Source organism: Glycine max, chromosome 8, assembly GCF_000004515.6.
Source record: "Glycine max cultivar Williams 82 chromosome 8, Glycine_max_v4.0, whole genome shotgun sequence".
NCBI lineage: Eukaryota > Viridiplantae > Streptophyta > Magnoliopsida > Fabales > Fabaceae > Glycine > Glycine max.
The window spans coordinates 9,442,974-9,462,208 of NC_038244.2; the positions used below are offsets into that span (position 1 = coordinate 9,442,974).

The window sequence follows — 19,235 nt, forward strand, 5'->3', positions numbered from 1 at the left end:
AGAAGGAAGAATATAGGCAAACTTGAGAAATGAGGCATGGGATAGTTGAAATAAGCAAGCAAGAGAAGGTGCAAACTGAGGGAAACAAAGGGTGCATGGCAAAGGAAAAAGGTTAAAGGGTGATCTGATGCTTGAGAGATGCAATGCCAATATATAATTAATGTGACGGTGATGTCTCTGCAACGTCCTTTCTCTTTTGAGCCACTCTTTTCTACTGTTTTATGGGACTGAACCAAAAAGTAAAGCCTGAGCAAGGGGTTTGCCTTTTGGGTTTGTAATGAAGAATGTTGTCTCCCTTCTATTGTTTTTATCTTCCACCTCTTAACACAATTAAGAGTCATTTTCTATTCCCTGAATGAATAAGTAGTTCCTCTGGAATGTTTTCGAAGTACGATTCCTTTCCCAAGAAACTCAAGTTATGCTACTGCTGCCTTGTCTAACAAGAACTTGGGATAATCTTGTCATGCTTAAGCAACCTTGTCTCAAATCTAAGTTGTCTATTGTAAGAAAAAAAAAGTGTATATTCCAGAATTTAAGGTTATGTCCTAAAAGCATTTTTACTGGTTTTCAATTTTTTTATCAACCCAATTTTTTTTACTGGTTTTTATTTTTTTTAAATGCTACTTGACCTTTAAGTAATATTTTTTTAAAAAACATTAGCTTTTATTTTTTTTAATTTTTTATCCTTAATATATTTATCAAATTTATTGATTATTCTTTTTAAATAAATTATGATTTTATTATTTTTTATTATCATTTTACACCTTTTAGTTATTTTAATAATTATGTGTATAAAAAAAAAGGTTATTTCAATATCAGACTTTTCAGTCGAACATAGTTTAACTTAAAATATTTCTGTAATAAGAAATTCAAAATGCAATCGGAAGCCGAAAAGATTCTTCATATTGCAGTAAGGGCATATCAAAGTCCCAACATATAAACATTATTAATTATTAATAACTCACTTCCAAATTTTATTTCTTTACCGGTAATTATTTTTTAATTCTTTAATCATGTGATATTCTATTTCTAAAGGGCATCAAACACATAATATATGTATAGTCGCATTTTATTAAGTCACTCTCCCTCCAATAAAAAATTTGTATCATCTACCTAATTAAGCAACAATCACTTTTGTTTTATCAAGTTTGCCACTAGGAACGAAATCTATACACTTCATCTTGAATGGAACAGTTACAAATGTTCCAAGCCAATCTTGGGTGTTAAGCCAATGTATGTTAAATTAAATGTAATTGTAGCCAAGAAGGCTAGGCAGACCATTCAGGCATATATCTATATTAAACTTGAAATTCTTGAGATATACATGGCAGCTTCCAGCAAGCAGATTCTTCAAAAGTTTCAATTTAAATTATAAATCCAAAGCATAGGATTGTGTTGGAATACCAAAGAAACTGCTTTATCCCTGTTGTGGCATACTGCATTTTTTAAGATGTCGGCTGGTATCATCCCATGCTGCAAAAATTGGGCTCAGATCATGCACCATATTACCATTTTGACTACGGAGGAAAAAAAGAAAAGGAAAAAATAATTGTACCTGAAAGTCGGGCTCTATTCCATTGCCGTTATTTCCTTGTGATTTGGTGTTACATACTTCCCAACAGTGATAACTACACCAGATCCATCATCAAGGTCAAATACAGATTGGATTAGACCCTGTTAGAAGCATAGAACATTGAAGTGTCATGAAGAGGCTGTTACAACTACACTGAATGCATCACGTAATTATACGTGTGTAAGAGCTAAACCATTGCAAATATACCAAGTCACTTGAAGACATCGATATGATTTTCTTCTATTATCTTCCCTTTAGAAAGAGAGGCAGAACGGAGAAAAAATACTACTATTTTATAAAACAAGGAAAACATTGCAGTCTTTGTGATACTCCTTCAAAAAGATATACATCATATAATATAGGTAACATGTTTAAAAGAAATGTGCATTCAGATATGGGACCCTCAGAACAAAGAATGCAGATCAAAGTCTACATTGTTTGAACCATACAGCAGTGATGGAAAAAGTTCATAAACCTTGCCATATGTGCGTTTTCCAACAAGAACAGCTCTACAATTATCATGAAGTGCAGAAGCAACCTGAAATAATTACAAGACCTATAGTGACATCATAAAAGTAAGAGTGAAAGATCAAACAATTAATATATTAAGAAATTGAGCTCCTCACTATTTTACTTGCACTAGCTGTTTTGTCATTTACTAAAATCTGCAAGGGTTCAAACCAAAAAGCAATCATAAGCTTGTCATGAAGTCCACAAACTGATAATCCCACTGATCAATGATATATAATGACCACTCATAAATAAACTATTTTAATGTTCGCTTGAATGACCTTGCTCAATATGATGGGAAAACACTTCATCACACATCGAGAATAACCTTCTAAAATGATCAAACATATAAGATCTCAACTTAATTCAAAATTTTAGCAAGTCAAGTGCAAGGGGTAATGAAAAAGTCCAGAAAACTAGAGCATATTCTCAGACGTTCTTTAACTTATTTTATTTATGATGAATTTGTGGAATTTTATAATAAATCAAGTATCTCACCAGGGTAGTCAGCTAGATTGACCAAATGATGCCATTGTTGAATTGGACCCAATCAAAAACCAAATTTTCAATAAATCCATATTTGAAAAATGGTTTCCTAATTTTTTTCTCCTGCCCTCCTCTATCATTTATTATCAAACTATATCCCCATTGGATCCACTTTTAGCATAGGGTCACCAGTTGGATTTCTCCTCAGTCCTCATATTACTTAACTATCTATCATCTCCTCAGTAGGCATGCTCCCCTTTTGTCCCAAATACACACTTGTTCTTATTCTTAATTTACTTTTGTCACTCATCCACCTTGACATTATCACCTATAGGCTAGTCTTATTACTACCCAGTAGAAGTTGCCTTTGAATTTAAAAGGCACTTTGTATTCTTAACCAAAAACACTTGGATTCGAAAGCTTATCTCCACAACTCAAATTTAGAAATTCAACTGATCAACTAGGAATATATCATCTACAAAAAAAACGGAAATTGAGCACTGACTCCTGAATGTGCCAAGTGAATACCTTAAGGTGAAAAGTTTGTATTTACTCAAATGGTGGCAATAAATCATTGATCCATCATACATAACATATCCATCATAGTTTTCAATAGTGGGAAATTCTGTTACTCCTCCAAGTGTTTGCACTCAAATCATTACTTATCATACATAACATATCCAACATAGCTTCACATATTGCACAAATCTAAAATCTTTATCTGCTCCTTTATTTAAAGGAAAAAAATCGACAACAAATTCAATGAATCTTAGATTTTTCCCTATCTTTGTAGTTTGGAATATCTAATGTTCATGTTACCAAAGTTTATCAAATGGGCATCTAGAATCGCTATTTATCAGTCAAACAATCAATAATTTCATCAAACCAGATGTCTTTGAATTATTCCTGCCCCAATAATAGACCAAAAAAGAAATTGAGAAGTACAAATAGTTCCAGGAAGTTAATTTAGTGATAAAAAAATTCAGACGTAGAATTTTTTTTACAACAAGAGCTTTAATCAATGGTGAAGTATCTGTAACAATAGCTTTCTGTAACTAAGGATCTCTTCCAACAGTGTAGATCACCTGTCATGAAGACATTAGAAAACGACACGTCAAAGCAACTAAAATGTGTTCAAAAGAACAGTTGAATAAGCATCACAAAATAGCAGACTTTTTGAAGATAAGTGTTTCCTACAGTAGAATAAAATAAAGTAACAACTATATATACAATTTCTAACTCTGAATTCACATGATAGTTAACAGAAATTGAATATGAAATCATAAAACCAAAAAAGGATGCCAAAGCAATTGGAGATGTTACTACTTCAGCATGTAAGCAACTATCAACTTGGGCCATCCAGCCTAGAAAAGGCAGACTGTGAGAAACACGAATGCCCTTCAGGCTCAATGCTTGAGGGGCTGTGGACTGTCCAACCTAGAAAAGTCTGACATATTTATTTCTAGAAGTGATGGATATGAGAGATTGCTTGTGTAGCAATTATAATGCATAGCATGATTAATTTGACATATTTATTTCATTGATTATAAACATAAAAGCTAAGGCAAGAGAGGGTGTAAATGCAGATATTGAAGATCTGGAAAATTTGAAGAATGTTAATCATCTTTTTGTACCTGTCTAACACCAGCAGAATGAGCAGGACCATCCAATATAATTCCCAGTACCTCCAGTCTGAGGTCTCCATTTTCATCAGGAACTTCCTTAAGGTTTATCCCAACACCAGTCATGTCATACCTTGCCATCATGGAGAACTTTTAACAGCGAAAAAAGTTGATATGTCATTCATTAAGTATGAAACATGAGAAGCACAGCAGTAGAAATCACCACAGTCTATAGAATCCTATCACATATATGCAAAACAAAGAACAGGGAAGAGAATGAAGAAAAAAGAAGAGTGGAGAGAATGATGACTAGTGTAGATACCTCACGAGGGGAGAGAAAGCGAGTATAAGGATCGGCCAAGCTGGAGAGCATTCGTGTGATGATCTTGTCTGAATGGAATTGCTCAAAATAGTTTCCTTCTTCAGCTGGAACCAACAGGTGCTGTATTAGTATTAGTATGAACTATGAACTATGAACCAACCATGACACAGTAGCAGACAGTAAGTTAGTTTACCTGCCAAGTGTCCTGGGACCATCTGTGGCGAGAAAGATGTCGTTGACAATCTCCCATGCTTCCTCCACGAGGCCTTCGTTGGTGACAACCTCGGGAGCGGTGGGAAGCAGAGACAGATGGAGCTGTTGCATAGCCACTCATCTTCTGCTGCTCAACATGGTAAGTTTTTATATTTAGAGGAATTTCACTATTTAGCCTTAGTTTTATCAACTTAAATGTTTATTTTTTGTTGCCCCTTTTTATTTCTTGTCAAAAACCATAGCTTACTCTGTCTCTCTCTCACACACACATTATCCATCACATTCTTTTCTCCGTGCTTTCTCCCTTCGCACTCATACATACATAGGTAAGGCAACTCAATTGTTTGCGTTGCTTCTGGGTCCTCCACTTTAAGCAATTTGATATTTGTATTGAAAGTATTTGCATGTACGATGTAGTTAAAGGCAATGTCAGGTGTTCCTCTCTTCAACCTGGCTCCTAATCTCACAGTGTCGAGGCTCTGCTTAGGAAGCATGAGTTTCGGGGAGCAGAACACGCTGGCGGAGTCGTTCCAGCTTATGGACCAAGCCTTCCATGCCGGCATCAACTTCTTCGACTCCGCCGAAATGTATCCCGTGCCTCAGCGCGCTCACACGTGCGGCAGGAGCGAAGAGTGTCTCGGCCGTTGGATTTCTCAACGAAAAATCCCCAGGGATAGCCTCGTAATTGCCACTAAGGTTCTCTTCTTCTGTCTTGTGGCTATTTATGTTGCCTTGTCTCTTTTGTTTAGCTCAAGTTGTTCTTATTGCAAGCCTAGGTTGCTGGACCTTCTGGGCAGATGACTTGGATTAGAGGGGGTCCTAAATGTTTGGATGCCGCTAATATTACTGAAGCCATTGATAATAGGTTACTTCCTCCCTTAATTCTTTCTCAATTCACATCCTACATTTTTTTTTTGTATATCGCATAACCACAAAGTTAATCCAATCTTGCTTGCAGCAGTCACTATCTCAATGTCTATAAGATCGGAGAGATGGTGGACAAATAATACTAGTACAAACTGTTTTACATCTTTTTTGCTCCATAAACACTTGTAAGAAAATAAAAAGCTAAAATTAACTTACACGCATAACTTTCATAGAAGCTTTCTCATTTGACTTCTCCAAAAGTTGATTTTAGCTTATGGGAAAAGTTCAATTAATTTTACCTTCTTATTTTCTTGTCCTATAAATGCTTGTATTTATCCAAACAAAACCTTAATATAGAAAACTAGACCAAAAACAAATGATTTTGATACTCTGGCAAGTCTTGTTGACCCCCCCACCCACCAAAAAAAAAAAGGCTTTATAGAGTTTCAGCTGGACTATCGAATAAGAAAGAAAAAAAAAATTGATCAGAACAATAGTAATGGAGTTTTTGATTGTGATGGCTCCTCAAAATATACACTCAAGAGAAACATTTGAGTGGGGGTGGAAGTGGGGAGGAGGGGTGCTTGTTTAGAACAGATATAAGATAATATAAAGTTTGCATTTTATGATTCTCTTTCTAGTAATAAACTCTGAAAGCTTTTGTTATTGAATTTATGCAGTTTGTTGCGGATGCAAATGGATTATATTGATCTTTATCAAATTCATTGGCCTGATCGGTTTGTATTTTTTTTTTAGTTTAAATATTTGGACATTTTTTACACTGTTTTTGAATATTACATGTTTGCTGGTTTTCTTATTTTTGTCCCAGTGAACATGCATATATGGATCTTAACTCTTGAAACGTTACACCAATCCTTGTAGTTATGTTCCAATGTTTGGAGAAACTGAGTATGACCCAGTCCAACAATATGCTTCAATCAGTATAGATGAACAACTTGAAGCTCTCAGTGCAGCTGTGAAAGCTGGGAAGGCAAGTGGTATTGTTAAATAGTTTCAATTGTCAACCTGTCACTATTGTAATTCTTGAATCATGATTCATGAGTATGAAAATGAATGCATTTTTTGCAGATCAGATATGTTGGTCTTAGTAATGAAACACCTTATGGCTTGATGAAGTTTATTCAGGTTGCTGAAAAATATGCTTCACACCTGAAGATAGTATCTCTGCAGGTTTGATCACTTACTGTTCAACTCTGGCTGTATTTTTTATTATTTACGTCATGGAACCCTCACCCTACAATTTCCTCTATGAAAGTTTATTTCTGACACTAATTTTTTTCTGTTTAGTGACAGAATTCATATAGCCTGCTATGTAGAACTTTTGATTCTGCAATGGCCGAATGCTGCCATCAGGAGAGGTATTTAATATTATTGTTAGATATGAAATCATTTATGTGCCTTCACCTAGCAACTTCCTTTTAGGATGGTTTACAACATGGTTCGACTGGTATCAAAGCCTCTATGACTAAGTGGTCTAGAGTTTGATCTTTGTTGACCCTATTCTTTTAGATAAAAGTTAAATTTCAGTACAAGGTAGGGTAGGCTAGTGCATTGTCCACACTTTAAGCCCAAAGGTTCCAGAGGGGACATGTTAGATACAAAATCATTTATGTGTCTTCACCCAACAACTTGAGTTTCTAGGATCAGGATGGTTGGCTCATAACAATTATTAAAAATATAAGTTTGATATTACTTGATTTTGGGCTTCGTAAAAGAAGCCTATCTAAGATATTCTGAGAAGTTGTTACTTGGATTGATATGAAATGTTGCCGGTTTGAGGACATAATTGAGAGGGTACAATAGATTAAACATTAACAAGCAGATTTATACTATATAATTCAGCTTTTATACAAGCAGAGTCATAAAATTCCATTTAATTCAGATGGATGGAACATTGGAAGCTTAATTCATGAAAATTTATAACATTTACTACATTTGTTGGTCTAAATCGTTCTCCTGCATTTTCTATGAAAGCCTCATTGTTTGATAATTATTTCTCTTTTCAGTATTAGCTTGTTGGCCTACAGTCCCCTGGCAATGGGTATACTTTCAGGGAAATATTTTTCTCCAGGCGGTGGTCCAACAGAAGCTCGTTTAAATCTGTTTAAAGGTTAATTGACATCTTTTTAGATACGTTTTGTATTATCAAGCTTTTTCACCTCTTGCCCTCCTTCCCAACACTGAAGGAAGGAAAGGGAAAAATAAATGTTCTTGGTAAGTATGGGTTTATCCAACTGATACTATTGTTATTATTCATAGGGAAGTATTCAGAAGGAGAATCTAGGTACAACTTGTCCAAGAAAATTATAAAGGCTGCTACCATGGTAAGTGAATTCTCCTCAACATTGTTGCAGATTGCAATGCTAATACTTTGATTAGCTTATTGGAATATAAATGTTACATTTCCTTAGTTTCTAAAACACATTTTTGCATGTTTTGATTAGCATACATAAATTTTGCTTAATTTAAAAGCAAATGATGTGATGTGAATGAGGAAAATTGCTTTAATTTGAACTGATAGCCTTAGAACTTAAAGCATGTGCAATAGCTACATGCTGATTTATCATAGGTGTGGACTGTGCACATTTAAAACTGAACCTCATGGTTAACTGTTGTTAATTAGAATCTCTTGTTCCTATTTATTTCTTCTGTTTACTGATTTTAATCTCCATATTCATATCTTTCCCCTTTTGCAGGAATACCTTGATATTGCAAAAACATATGGTCTTCATCCTGTATCTCTGGCTATAGGTTTGATAATCTTTTCCTAGATCTTCATGTGCAACCCCTCGTCCCCACCCCCTTTATATTGAGTGATTTGGGGTAGGGTATCTCAGTAATTTGCATGACTCCAAGTGCATCAAATATTAAATCATATGGTGGATCAGCCATATTGGTTGATAGTTGATACCGTTCACAATTACAAGGAGGAGTTGCTAAAATGCTATTACCTAAAGTAGTTTGGTAGCTGGACTTGTACTGACTCTGGCATTGCTTTTTTTTTTTAGTCCCATGCATTTGTTTTAAGTAAATTCATAGGTAATCAATAACAAAGAGCGTATGTAGAACTCAATAATGGGAAATCTGTCAACTGTCAATACTGATAGAAGTTTGGTAAATGGGGACAAGTCATGCCTTCAAAGTTGGAGTTTTCGCTCCTTTGCCTCTTTTAATGATATTGGATGCCGTACATTGGCTTCTTCTAAATAAATAAACAAGAATGTTATGTTTTTTTCCTTCCTTTTTTGTCTTGTTTTAAAAGGATGCCAAAAAATGGTTTAATTTAGTAGTATCTTAGCATTACTGGAGATGGTTATTGACGCACAAGCTTAATGCAATTTTATCCATCATTTGCAATTAACTCATGCTTTTTCATTTTTTTAAAGCATCCATTGACTATGTTATTGATTATGGTCCTTGAGCTTATCCATTAGAGGTTGTGGATTTGTGGGGCATTAGTTTATTTTTATACTCTATCCTAATTTTCCTATTCCTGTTCTTTTTTGTTTTGAGCAGCTTTTGTTTTGCGACACCCCCTTGTCGCTAGTGCTGTTTTTGGGGCTACCAAATCATGGCAGCTTCAGGAGGTTCTAAATGCATGCAAGATCGAGCTCGCATCTGAAGTAATTGAAGATATTAACAAGATTCATTTAAGGTTTCCAAATCCATGCCCCTGATGAATGCAAATTATTACTTAATTATAATAATTGTGATGTGCCTGTCCCCAATCCCCATTTTTCAGGGATTAAACCTTTTTGACAAGTAATACTTAGTTTTGATTTTACGGGTGAATCATCATATCGGTTTGGCCCTGAACTTATGTGACTATGACTTCGTTTCTCAAGAAATCCGTGCAGCGCAAGATCCTGAATTGTAGACTTTCTACACCAAAAATATAAAGGTATTTGTGCGTGGATGGCGGCTCTTATCTCTTATTTTTCGACTTTTCGGAAATATATTAGCTGATGAATTAGTAGTTGTTGTTTCTTTAGTACCTTTAGCAGTTCTTATACCTCTCATATTCCTTGGATTATTCTAAGTATGAAAATATCGAAATAAAATGACTCACGACGGGCTGTTAGCTCAGCGGTAGAGAATGCTCCTGATAATTGGTCGTCATGCTTGATACTAATTTTTTGAAAATTTACTGATTAGATTAAAAAAATTTAGTTAAAAATATCAAACAGGTAGTTAGGTTTGCAGTCTTTTATGATTCTTTTTTTTTTTGTTTTTCTTTTGATTCGTAGTTTGGTTTGCAGTCTGCTAACTAATAACTGAATGAATTGAATACTGTTGAAATTTAAAAGGTGAAATCATACACCGACATGGCTACCTCATTATCATAAAGAGGCAGAAGATAGCAGCAGTCATAACTCGTAATACTACAAGACTCAAGATTCGCGACCCGAAATACAGAAGGCGAAATATAGAAAGAGAGCATCGTTAAATGATATGCTTTCGGCAAATTGTTAAGTATACGCAATAAATATAAATATTAGTAGTGGTAGTAGTATCAATCATTGTATTCTTCGTGGATCAATACTCTTTGTGAGTCACACTTTTACTCCACGATTATTCAATGAACAAATAACCAGACCTATCTTTATTTTATTTTTTCCTTCGGAAACCTATCTTCATTTGGTTTAACAACCATATTTTCGTTGTTTTTTTAATCTTTTTTATTATTCCAGAATAGTGCTTAGGTTATTTGCATGTATACGCTACTATGTCTCGATGCATTTGAAAATAGGAGAAAGAGAAATAAATAAAAAGTATTTCTAAGGTATGATGTATTTATTCTCCTAAATTATTTAATATGGAATTTTGTTCACAATCTAAACTCATACAAGTAGTTGTCTAAATTTGATCTCCTTAAGTAAAATATTTGGATTTGAGTTTTGTGAATGAAAAAATATGAATTCCTTAACAAATATTAATCATCAATGAATAATTTGTATCAATAATATGATTATAAGAAAAAATTGGATGGATATGATTGCTTTTATTTGTGTTACAAAAAAATACTAGACAATCTATTTAAAAATAAAATTAATAATTATTATCATTAAAGAAATAAAAAAATTAAGAATAGGAGTTTGAAATATATAAAATTAGAAGGAACAAATATACATATTAATGATATTTATATGTATTCAAGTGTGAATCCGTCATCGGATGGGTATGATTGCTTTATTTGTGGTTTAACTGCTAATCTTGGAGAATGCTCAAGTTTAAAAGTCGAGTTATGAGGCATTTTACATGGTCTCAAATTAGTACAGGGGGCAAGAATTTTGCAAGATAAAAGTGTTTTTGAACTCCAAAGTGATGATTAATTTTGTTTCTAAAGGTTGTGGTCTTACTTACTCATGCTATAGCTGGGTGAGAGAGAAACAAAAAGTTAATCTTAATCAAGGGATTGTCAATTAGGTTTCATATTTTACGTGAAATCAATCAACATGTTAATATGTATTGATTAAGGAGATGTCTAGGTCTACTCTTATTTTTGAAGTAGCTTCAAGTTTTATTTGTAATGCCTTAAGGTCAAATTTATCTTATATGTCTTATCCTATAATTTTTCAAGGCCTCAATTGAATCATAAAAAAAAAAAAAGCCCTCAATCACTAAGGAAAAATTCATATCAGTCAAGTTTGGATTTTTTTAATTTTATATTTGAATCTAAATTTTGAATTAGATCAAATTTGACTAGATAAATAATATATTTACTTTAGATGACTCTTTTTTTTAACACAGATTTATATAAATTAGAATGATATAATATATACAGAAATATATATATATATATATATATTCTTACAAATATTCATATTTTTTTTATGTAAACACTACTATTAGTATCTTTTATGGAAAGCAATTTTATAGGAAAAATTGTTAAAATATTAATATATCGATATGTGATTAAACATAAAATACGTAATAGAGTTGAGAGACAACAAAATCTGTATATTTGATTTTTATTGTATATACAATTTTTTAAACGAATGATAGTCACGTATCATAAAGGAAATTTATTGCTAATCTGGTGAATTAGGAGATATCCGTCATCTTTGACCTAAAAATAATATAAAATAAGTAAAAAATGTGAAAATCAAAAGATGGATATTTACTCTATTATTAATATACATGTTGAAAAATTAAATAGAAAATAATATAAATAGTTATAATATTCTGTAAAGAGATATATAATAGTTAAAGGAAAAATGATTTTTTTTATAAAAAAGGATATCCCTTTATTTAGTATTATTATATCGTTTTAATTAATTATTAATTATTAGCATTGTTAGTACTAGTTGAAAATGATACTATTTGTAATTTTCAAAATTAAAATAAATGAAAAAGAAAAAAAATGAAGAAAGTAGTTAAATTTTGAAGGCGTGTGAAAGAAATGAAAATAATTATACATATTAAAGAATAATTTAAAAATAAAAAATATATATTAAAAGAAATAATTTTTTATATTAATAATTATAGATTCTATAGAGAAAAAAGACATAGATTCTATATCGATGATAATGCTCATACAAACTTTAATCCGATCAAATGAAATTAATTATATTTTGTTTCGAATAAATACTGTTATCACTACTCTAAAATTACGTTTGGAAATATAAAAAAGGAAATACGCACACGCATAAATTAATCATGGTTAACCTTCAGGAAAAAAAATTAATCATTGTTAAAAGCACTAAAGAAGAAACAAATCCCTTATTAACGAAGATTTCCACAAATTGATTAATGGTTATTATTTCCAGAAAAGAGAAAAAGGAAAAAACTCCAAATTGAGAAAAGGAGGGTTTTGTTCCGTTTCGTCCTCTTTCCGTTTCGGGTGCAAATCAACGACACAAGGGAGATAGAGAGAGAGAACCACCGCGGAAAGATATTTTAAACGGGGCGGAACCCTAGCGAGGCGAGCGGCGGTGGGGGCGGCGGAGGCAGATCGGAGCGCGAGCGAGGAGGATGAGCGGCAAAGGCGGTGGAAGCCAGAAGGCAGGGATTCCTCCGGCGAGTCGGAAGATGGTTCAGAGCCTGAGGGAGATAGTGAGCAACATCCCCGAACACGAGATCTACGCCACTCTTAAAGACTGTAACATGGACCCTAACGAAGCCGTTAGTCGCCTCCTCTCCCAAGGTAGTATATCACTGCACTGCACTAGGGTTTTTCAATTTCAATCACAATCACTCTTTCCCTTTCCTTCGCACGTGCATAATCTTATGTAATCTCGTTTCTCGTTGCGTAGATCCTTTTCACGAGGTGAAAAGCAAACGTGAGAAGAAAAAAGAGGTGCTTTTTAGTTGCCTTGAGTTGGTTTTGGTTTTGTTTTCTAGATGCTTGTCATGAAGAGTTAGTTAATACTTTTGTTTATGTATTTGCTTGTGATGCTCACTGACGATATTTTTTACTTTTTTTATTCTTCAGGGTAAGGACACAACGGATACCAGGTCTCGTGGAATAAGCAATGCATCTAGTCGTGGTGGCGGCGGTGCTAGGGTTGGCTCTGACCGTTATGTTGGGCGTGGAGGTAAGCGGATGCTGGTTGCTATTTTTGAATAATGTTTGGATTAATTAATATGCTCTTAGCCTAATACTTCATCTAGTAGTATTTCTTATGTCTCTATTGTTGTTGTTGCTTTTATTATTATTGTTTCTGTTGTGTCATCATGACCATCACCATCATCTGTCACCTATGTTTGGAGGTCAGATTCTGGTCTCCTGCAGGGAAAACCTGTATTCAAAAAGGAAAACGGAACACCTGCTTATGGAGGTTATACTGCTCCTGCATCTAGCTCATTGGACAATAATGTGAACAGGCAACTACCATCCTACAGGTATATTTATCTTCAATAATTTTGTGCACTACTGGAATAAAAGTAAAGGAATTCTTTTGGTTATGATAAACACCAGTTTTGTAGTTATTGGTCCTCCAATAACATCAAATTATCTTTCAAAGTGGCATATTTGTCATCAAATTGATTTTTGGAGGAAGACTCTGATGGCTTTAGTTATCATTTAAGGATCAATATGATGTTGCATATAATGTTGAGTGGGCCAAAGTTAGTGATTAGTTGTTAACTCATTTGTCTTTATTTTTTATTTTTAAAACAAATGTTTACCCGTAAGTGCTTGGATACTGAGCACACTTTTTATTATGTAAGATAAGATGGAGCGTCTCATGAATGTTCAAAACTGTTGCAGTGATTCTGTCCGTGTCTGTGATGGACTATCTTCATCACAACATGGTGGATTGCAATCTCCATGGGCGGCGAACCCAGGTCAAGTATCAATGGCTGACATTGTCAGGATGGGTAGGCCACAGGCCAAGGCATCCATGCCTAACTCTTCTCTCCACAGTGGTAGCCATCAGAATGATTTTGCACTCCCATCAGCTTCACAAAACAATTTGCATTCAGTGCAAGTTCATGCTTCCAAGTTGTCAGAGACAAATAATGACCATGGCTTTGCTATTGACTCCAATGTTGAACAGACTGATGAATGGCCATCGATTGAGCATCAACCAGCTGTTTCTGTATCCTTGGTTGTAGATGGTCATCCAACGTCTGAGTACCATACAAACTCGTCTAACTCTGGTGAAGCTAATCAGCAGCTGAAGACCCATGTAAATGAATTTGTAGCTGAAGATGATCCTGTTGAGAATCCCGACATTGTTGGATCTGCTAAAAGTATATCTGAAGAGAATCCCGAAAGTACATCTGTTTTTGATGGTAGCTTGTACAAGGACATAAATTCTTACCAACCTCATCGGCATCCTTTTGAAAATAATGAAGGTGACTAGGATGTTTATCAGTTTGCTCGTCTTGTATCTTTATTTATATTGAGCATATATATTTTACATGAAATTTGTTAAGACCTAGTGTGGATAAACTTCTTGGTAATCACTTGTAGAAAAAGAATTTGGGAGGTAAATTAAATCAAACTTCTCCCTTAAGTTATGAGTAAATTATGCACCTTAGCTCTTGGAGAAGTGAAGTTAGATCAAAGAGCTTCTAAACAAGGTGAGGTGCATAAGTTGTTTTTAACTTGTGAAAGAAGTTTGATTTATTTTACCTTTTATTTTCTTCACCTATAAGTGCTTATTGAGAAGTTTGTACAAATAGGGTTGTAATTCAGACGGAAATAAGAGGGATGGAACCAGCACTTCCATATAAAATTGCTTTGAAATTCCTCACTTTTCATGTTGTTATCTCTTTTGTCCACATATTTGCTGATTTGGTCTTAAATTTACACATTCTATTGCTAGATTTGGCCTGAATCATTGAAGTCATTAAAATAGCACAATGAAAGAATATTGCGATATCCTTTTGCTGTTATTATTATTATTATTATTTTGTTTTATTTCTTTCTCATCATTTTTACATGTGAAGTTTTAAAAGGAGTTATTGTACTAATATATAATCATGTGCCCTGATCTTTTTACATGTGAAACATCTTTCTTTCAGCTGAAGATGGTGTTTCATCAGTAGCCACAAACTTAGAGCAGCTAAATTTACACTCAAATGATCAGGGGACAGAACCAGAGGAGGAAAATTCTTCTGTAGTAATTCCAAATCATTTACAACTCCATTCCGCCGAATGCTTAAATCTGAGCTTTGGAAGTTTTGGATCTGCAAATGATGCTTCCCTTTCTGGATCTGGTCCGTATGCATCTAGGCCCTTGAAAAGTAACTTGGAGGATACATCTGGAGCTAACGATGTTTCAACAATTGGGTCCTCAGATGTTAGGCATGTGACATCAACATACTTTGCTGCAATATTCTGGTCATTCCTAGTTTACTTATGTATGTTTTTTTTTTCTTGCAGAAATCCTGACTATTATGCCGATGAGCATCTTACTACTACCTCGGATGGGAATTTAGCTCACATAACTGGTGTGGATGCTGGGACTTATGAGCATTCCTCCATTTCACAATCAGAGGCTTTAAAATCTGAACCCCCTGAAACTGCTCAAGAAAATCAATATTCATTTCCTTCTTCTTCACACGAGTTTACCTACGAAAATGCCCAACAACCAGATGTTACATACCCTCATTCGCAGACAAGCTCACAGATACAGAACCTGTCTCCCTTCTCTAGTGTAATGGTAATGCATAGAATTCTTATATCTTATGACTTGCAATATTCAGCATATTTCAAGCCTGGGTCTTATTTTGGGTGTTCAGTTAATTAGAGTTGGTTCTAAAATAATTTGAGATCTTGTAGTGTTTAAAACTAGGGGATGATCAGTGCTGTGCTGCTATTCATTTGTTTGAGAATAAATCAAAGCTTATTCTCTCCAAACAAAAGAACTTGTGGTAGAGTGCTGGTTTACTGTAATAAATATTTTTGAATGGCCATTTTTAAGTATATTTTATGATTGAATTGGAAATTGGGCATAGAAATGCCCCATTTGGAAATTTAATTCATATTGCTGGGGTGGTGTATGATTTCTATCACGGGTATTGAGCTGAGTGTGAATTTCATTGCTTAGTTGATTTACTAAACAAATTTGTATGACAACTTATTACTACTGTAACTTGTACTTTTTTTAGAAAACTATAATATGGTGCAGGACCATTTATTGCTTCTGTAGTAATAAGCCAAATATATTATTGTAGTTTCTTTTATCTTCTGATACACTATTCTGCTATTTGCACCAAATTTATAGTATTGTTTTTTAGCAGGCTTATACGAATTCTTTGCCCAGTGCACTGTTGGCTTCAACAGTTCAAACAGCAAGGGAGGATATCCCATACTCACCCTTCCCTGCAACACAATCAATGCCTTCAAAATATAGCAACATTGCTTCTTCAATTGGTGGTCCCTCTATAACCATGTCAGAGGTGAACTTCTGCTCTAGCTTATATTAGTTTTTATCTGTACAAGCTTTTGAGACAGGTTGAATCATAAATAAATCTAGGATTACAGCTTACAGAGAGTTCAATTGTTCTTAGTCAAAGAGGATGTGTAATGGAATTTGCATGTACATTATGTTTGCACGAAGGAAATGTTGGTGCTCTTGTATGTAAGTGTATTGCATACTAACTGTCCTGTTGACTTCCATGTGACATCAGTTAAAGATCTGACTTACATTAAGAGCATCACAAATCACTTATGTCAAAAAGACATTTTGCATGTTTTGAGTTACTTGAGTGATTACTGATTAGTGTCTTCACATGAGCTGATATTTTGCCAATCACTGTTTTCTACATATGAACTTACGAAGTTTATATTAATTAATTACTTAATTACCAACATAAGAGGATATATTGGATGAGACAAGGCATTTGGATTTTTATGCCTTTTGAGGTTGGCAAATACTTTGAGGGTGGTGGATATTAGAAAACAGAGGATAGTCTAAAAACACATATGGATCTATTGTATGAGTATCAGTATTGAATATGTATTTGATGCAAGCATCAGTGTATTACATGTGTGTGAAAGAGAAAACAGGATTTATCATATTTTATCTAAGAAATAATATCAGGTCATAGGTGCAATTTATATTGGCATAGTGGAAAGTTTAGTTCTTATGTGAGGCAAGGTGCAGGGTTTGAAATCCATTTAGGCTTTCACTTATTGGGATAAGGTTTTGTTGTTGTTGTTGTAATCTTATATTGTGTCTTGATTTTATTGTTTTTTATTTAGAGAGAACATGGGTATTCGGTATCTTTAATTTTATTTGTCAACTTGTAGGCTCTAAGGGCAAATAACATTTCAACACCTCAACCTAATCCACAAGCTCTGCCTGGTGCCAATGTTGCCACTGGACCTGCACTTCCTCAACACCTTGCTGTGCATCCCTATTCACAGCCTACTCTTCCTCTGGGACATTTTGCTAATATGATTGGCTATCAATTCTTGCCTCAGAGCTATACCTACATGCCATCAGCATTTCAGCAGGCTTTTCCTGGAAATAGCACATACCACCAATCTCTGGCAGCCATGCTTCCACAATATAAAAATAGCATTTCTGTCAGTAGCTTACCTCAGTCTGCTGCTGTTGCATCTGGATATGGTTTTGGAAGTTCCACGAGCATTCCCGGAGGAAATTACCCATTGAATCCACCTGCTGCGCCTACTAGTACAACCATTGGATATGATGATGTTATAAACTCTCAGTACAAGGACAACAATCATATGATTTCACTACAGCAGGTAGAAAGATCTTCATTTTAATGCACATTTAACTGTTCTCTCTTGGGAGTCGAGCCAATTTGGTTTCAACAGTGCAACCTTTACAAAATGGAGTTATTTGTTAGTTTTTATATTTATGCTTGTGAAAAGCCATGATCCTTTTTAAAATGCATGTAAACAACAGGTTTAAGATGTGTCCCATGTGTTTCATTTTGTTCTCAACAAATTACTATCATTTTTTGGTTGTGAGGGAATGGGGTGGACTGATTTTGTGTTTTCCTGTCAGAATGAGAATTCTCCCATGTGGGTTCATGGACCTAGCTCTCGAACAATGTCTGCCGTTCCTGCCAACACGTATTACAGCTTCCAGGGACAGAATCAACAACCAGGTGGGTTTCGGCAAAACCAGCAGCCCTCACAACAACATTTTGGATCCCTTGGATACCCTAACTTCTACCATTCTCAGACTGGGATTTCTCTGGAACATCAGCAGCAGAATCCAAGGGAAGCATCCCTTGCTGGCTCTCAAACCCAACCACCTAAGCAGTCCCCACAAATATGGCAAAACAGCTACTAATCTTATTCACCTCCCGGGTTTTTAAGGGTCTTGATGTGAGTTTGAAAGGGACCGGTCACAGGAGGCATTTCCTTCCGCGGTCTAATAATTAAATGCAACCATTGTTTGGTCCCAAGAGACCATATATGGCCGCAGCTGCCCTGTGCGAAGTTGTATTCTATATGATTATAATTATGCTCGTGATGTTTAACTTAGGTATTTAAGTGTGCAAATTTGGTGTACAATGCACTGTACCCTTTTTTTCAACATTCTTCTCATCTGGTTATAGTGGAAAGTTTCTTGGATGCTACCTCAGATTTTACTCCTTTCATTCCTGCCCCTTTTTTTTATATGCATTGTCTGCCGTCTACCTGAGAGTCAAATTGTATTATTGTCTTTGTTCCTTTTAAACTGTTTTTAACTTTTTAAAGTTTGGGGGGCGGTGACAAGAATTTTAAAAATATAATTAGTGTTTTTGCTTTTATTTAAATTATCTAATTTTGTATTATATACTATTTTTTTTAATGATTATTGTCATTTATTATTTATTTTTCTCTTTAACTTCATGATTTGTAAATTGAAATTTAAGTGGATGGAAGGCTATGATTAATAAAATGGTTCAAGTTTTTAGAATGACATTCTAGTGGTGCTAGTATTTATTGTTATTATTACTATAGATGTTACTGTTTCATATGACATTAGTGTGGAGCATTAACTAACATTACTAATACCTAATAGATTGGAAATTTTGGTTGGTCGCCTCTTAGTGAAATGTCTTCTTAGTCATATTTAATTTTTTTCATTGACAGACTTCATTGTCTAAATGCATAAAACAAAAGGTGACTTGTTGCAGAAAGAAAAACTTCTCTCTCCAAATTCTCAAATAGTGCTTCGTTTTTTTTTAACTGAAATGGCAT

The 19,235-nt window shown here is 34.4% G+C and overlaps 3 protein-coding genes across 10 annotated transcripts; 2 read left to right on the top strand and 1 right to left on the bottom strand.

The window, feature by feature from the left end:
* Nucleotides 1-1,087: 1,087 nt before the first annotated feature.
* On the bottom strand, nt 1,088-5,252 carry LOC100803373 (carboxyl-terminal-processing peptidase 1, chloroplastic). Of its 6 annotated transcripts, none has more exons than XM_041018132.1 (7): nt 4,707-5,252; nt 4,514-4,617; nt 4,204-4,341; nt 2,200-2,238; nt 2,049-2,111; nt 1,556-1,674; nt 1,088-1,473 (listed from the first exon to the last, which is right to left on the bottom strand). In XM_041018132.1, the coding sequence occupies exons 1-6, from the start codon at nt 4,726-4,728 to the stop codon at nt 1,570-1,572; spliced, it is 471 nt and encodes a 156-aa protein (XP_040874066.1). In that variant the 5' UTR covers nt 4,729-5,252; the 3' UTR covers nt 1,088-1,473; nt 1,556-1,569. The 6 variants fall into 6 exon arrangements, with proteins under 6 accessions (XP_040874066.1, XP_040874065.1, XP_040874064.1 ...); XM_041018131.1 differs by having other exon boundaries at nt 4,204-4,324; nt 4,514-4,633; XM_041018130.1 differs by having other exon boundaries at nt 4,514-4,633.
* LOC102666989 (protein tas) lies at nt 4,924-10,396 on the top strand. Of its 2 annotated transcripts, XM_041018127.1 has the most exons (13): nt 4,924-5,052; nt 5,144-5,422; nt 5,503-5,591; nt 6,274-6,330; nt 6,476-6,584; nt 6,683-6,784; nt 6,908-6,972; nt 7,621-7,724; nt 7,874-7,938; nt 8,311-8,365; nt 9,131-9,269; nt 9,357-9,515; nt 9,922-10,396. In XM_041018127.1, exons 2-12 carry the CDS (start codon nt 5,153-5,155, stop codon nt 9,361-9,363), a joined length of 1,062 nt encoding a protein of 353 aa, XP_040874061.1. In that variant the 5' UTR covers nt 4,924-5,052; nt 5,144-5,152; the 3' UTR covers nt 9,364-9,515; nt 9,922-10,396. The 2 variants fall into 2 exon arrangements, with proteins under 2 accessions (XP_040874061.1, XP_040874060.1); XM_041018126.1 differs by having other exon boundaries at nt 9,131-9,515.
* Nucleotides 10,397-12,345: 1,949 nt separating this feature from the next.
* Nucleotides 12,346-18,628, top strand: LOC100803908 (uncharacterized). 2 transcript variants are annotated; one of them, XM_014778913.3, is made up of 10 exons: nt 12,346-12,761; nt 12,871-12,914; nt 13,050-13,152; nt 13,333-13,459; nt 13,827-14,416; nt 15,089-15,371; nt 15,450-15,729; nt 16,307-16,468; nt 17,322-17,783; nt 18,049-18,628. In XM_014778913.3, exons 1-10 carry the CDS (start codon nt 12,590-12,592, stop codon nt 18,337-18,339), a joined length of 2,514 nt encoding a protein of 837 aa, XP_014634399.1. In that variant the 5' UTR covers nt 12,346-12,589; the 3' UTR covers nt 18,340-18,628. The 2 variants fall into 2 exon arrangements, with proteins under 2 accessions (XP_014634399.1, XP_014634400.1); XM_014778914.3 differs by having other exon boundaries at nt 12,353-12,761; nt 16,310-16,468.
* Nucleotides 18,629-19,235: the final 607 nt, after the last annotated feature.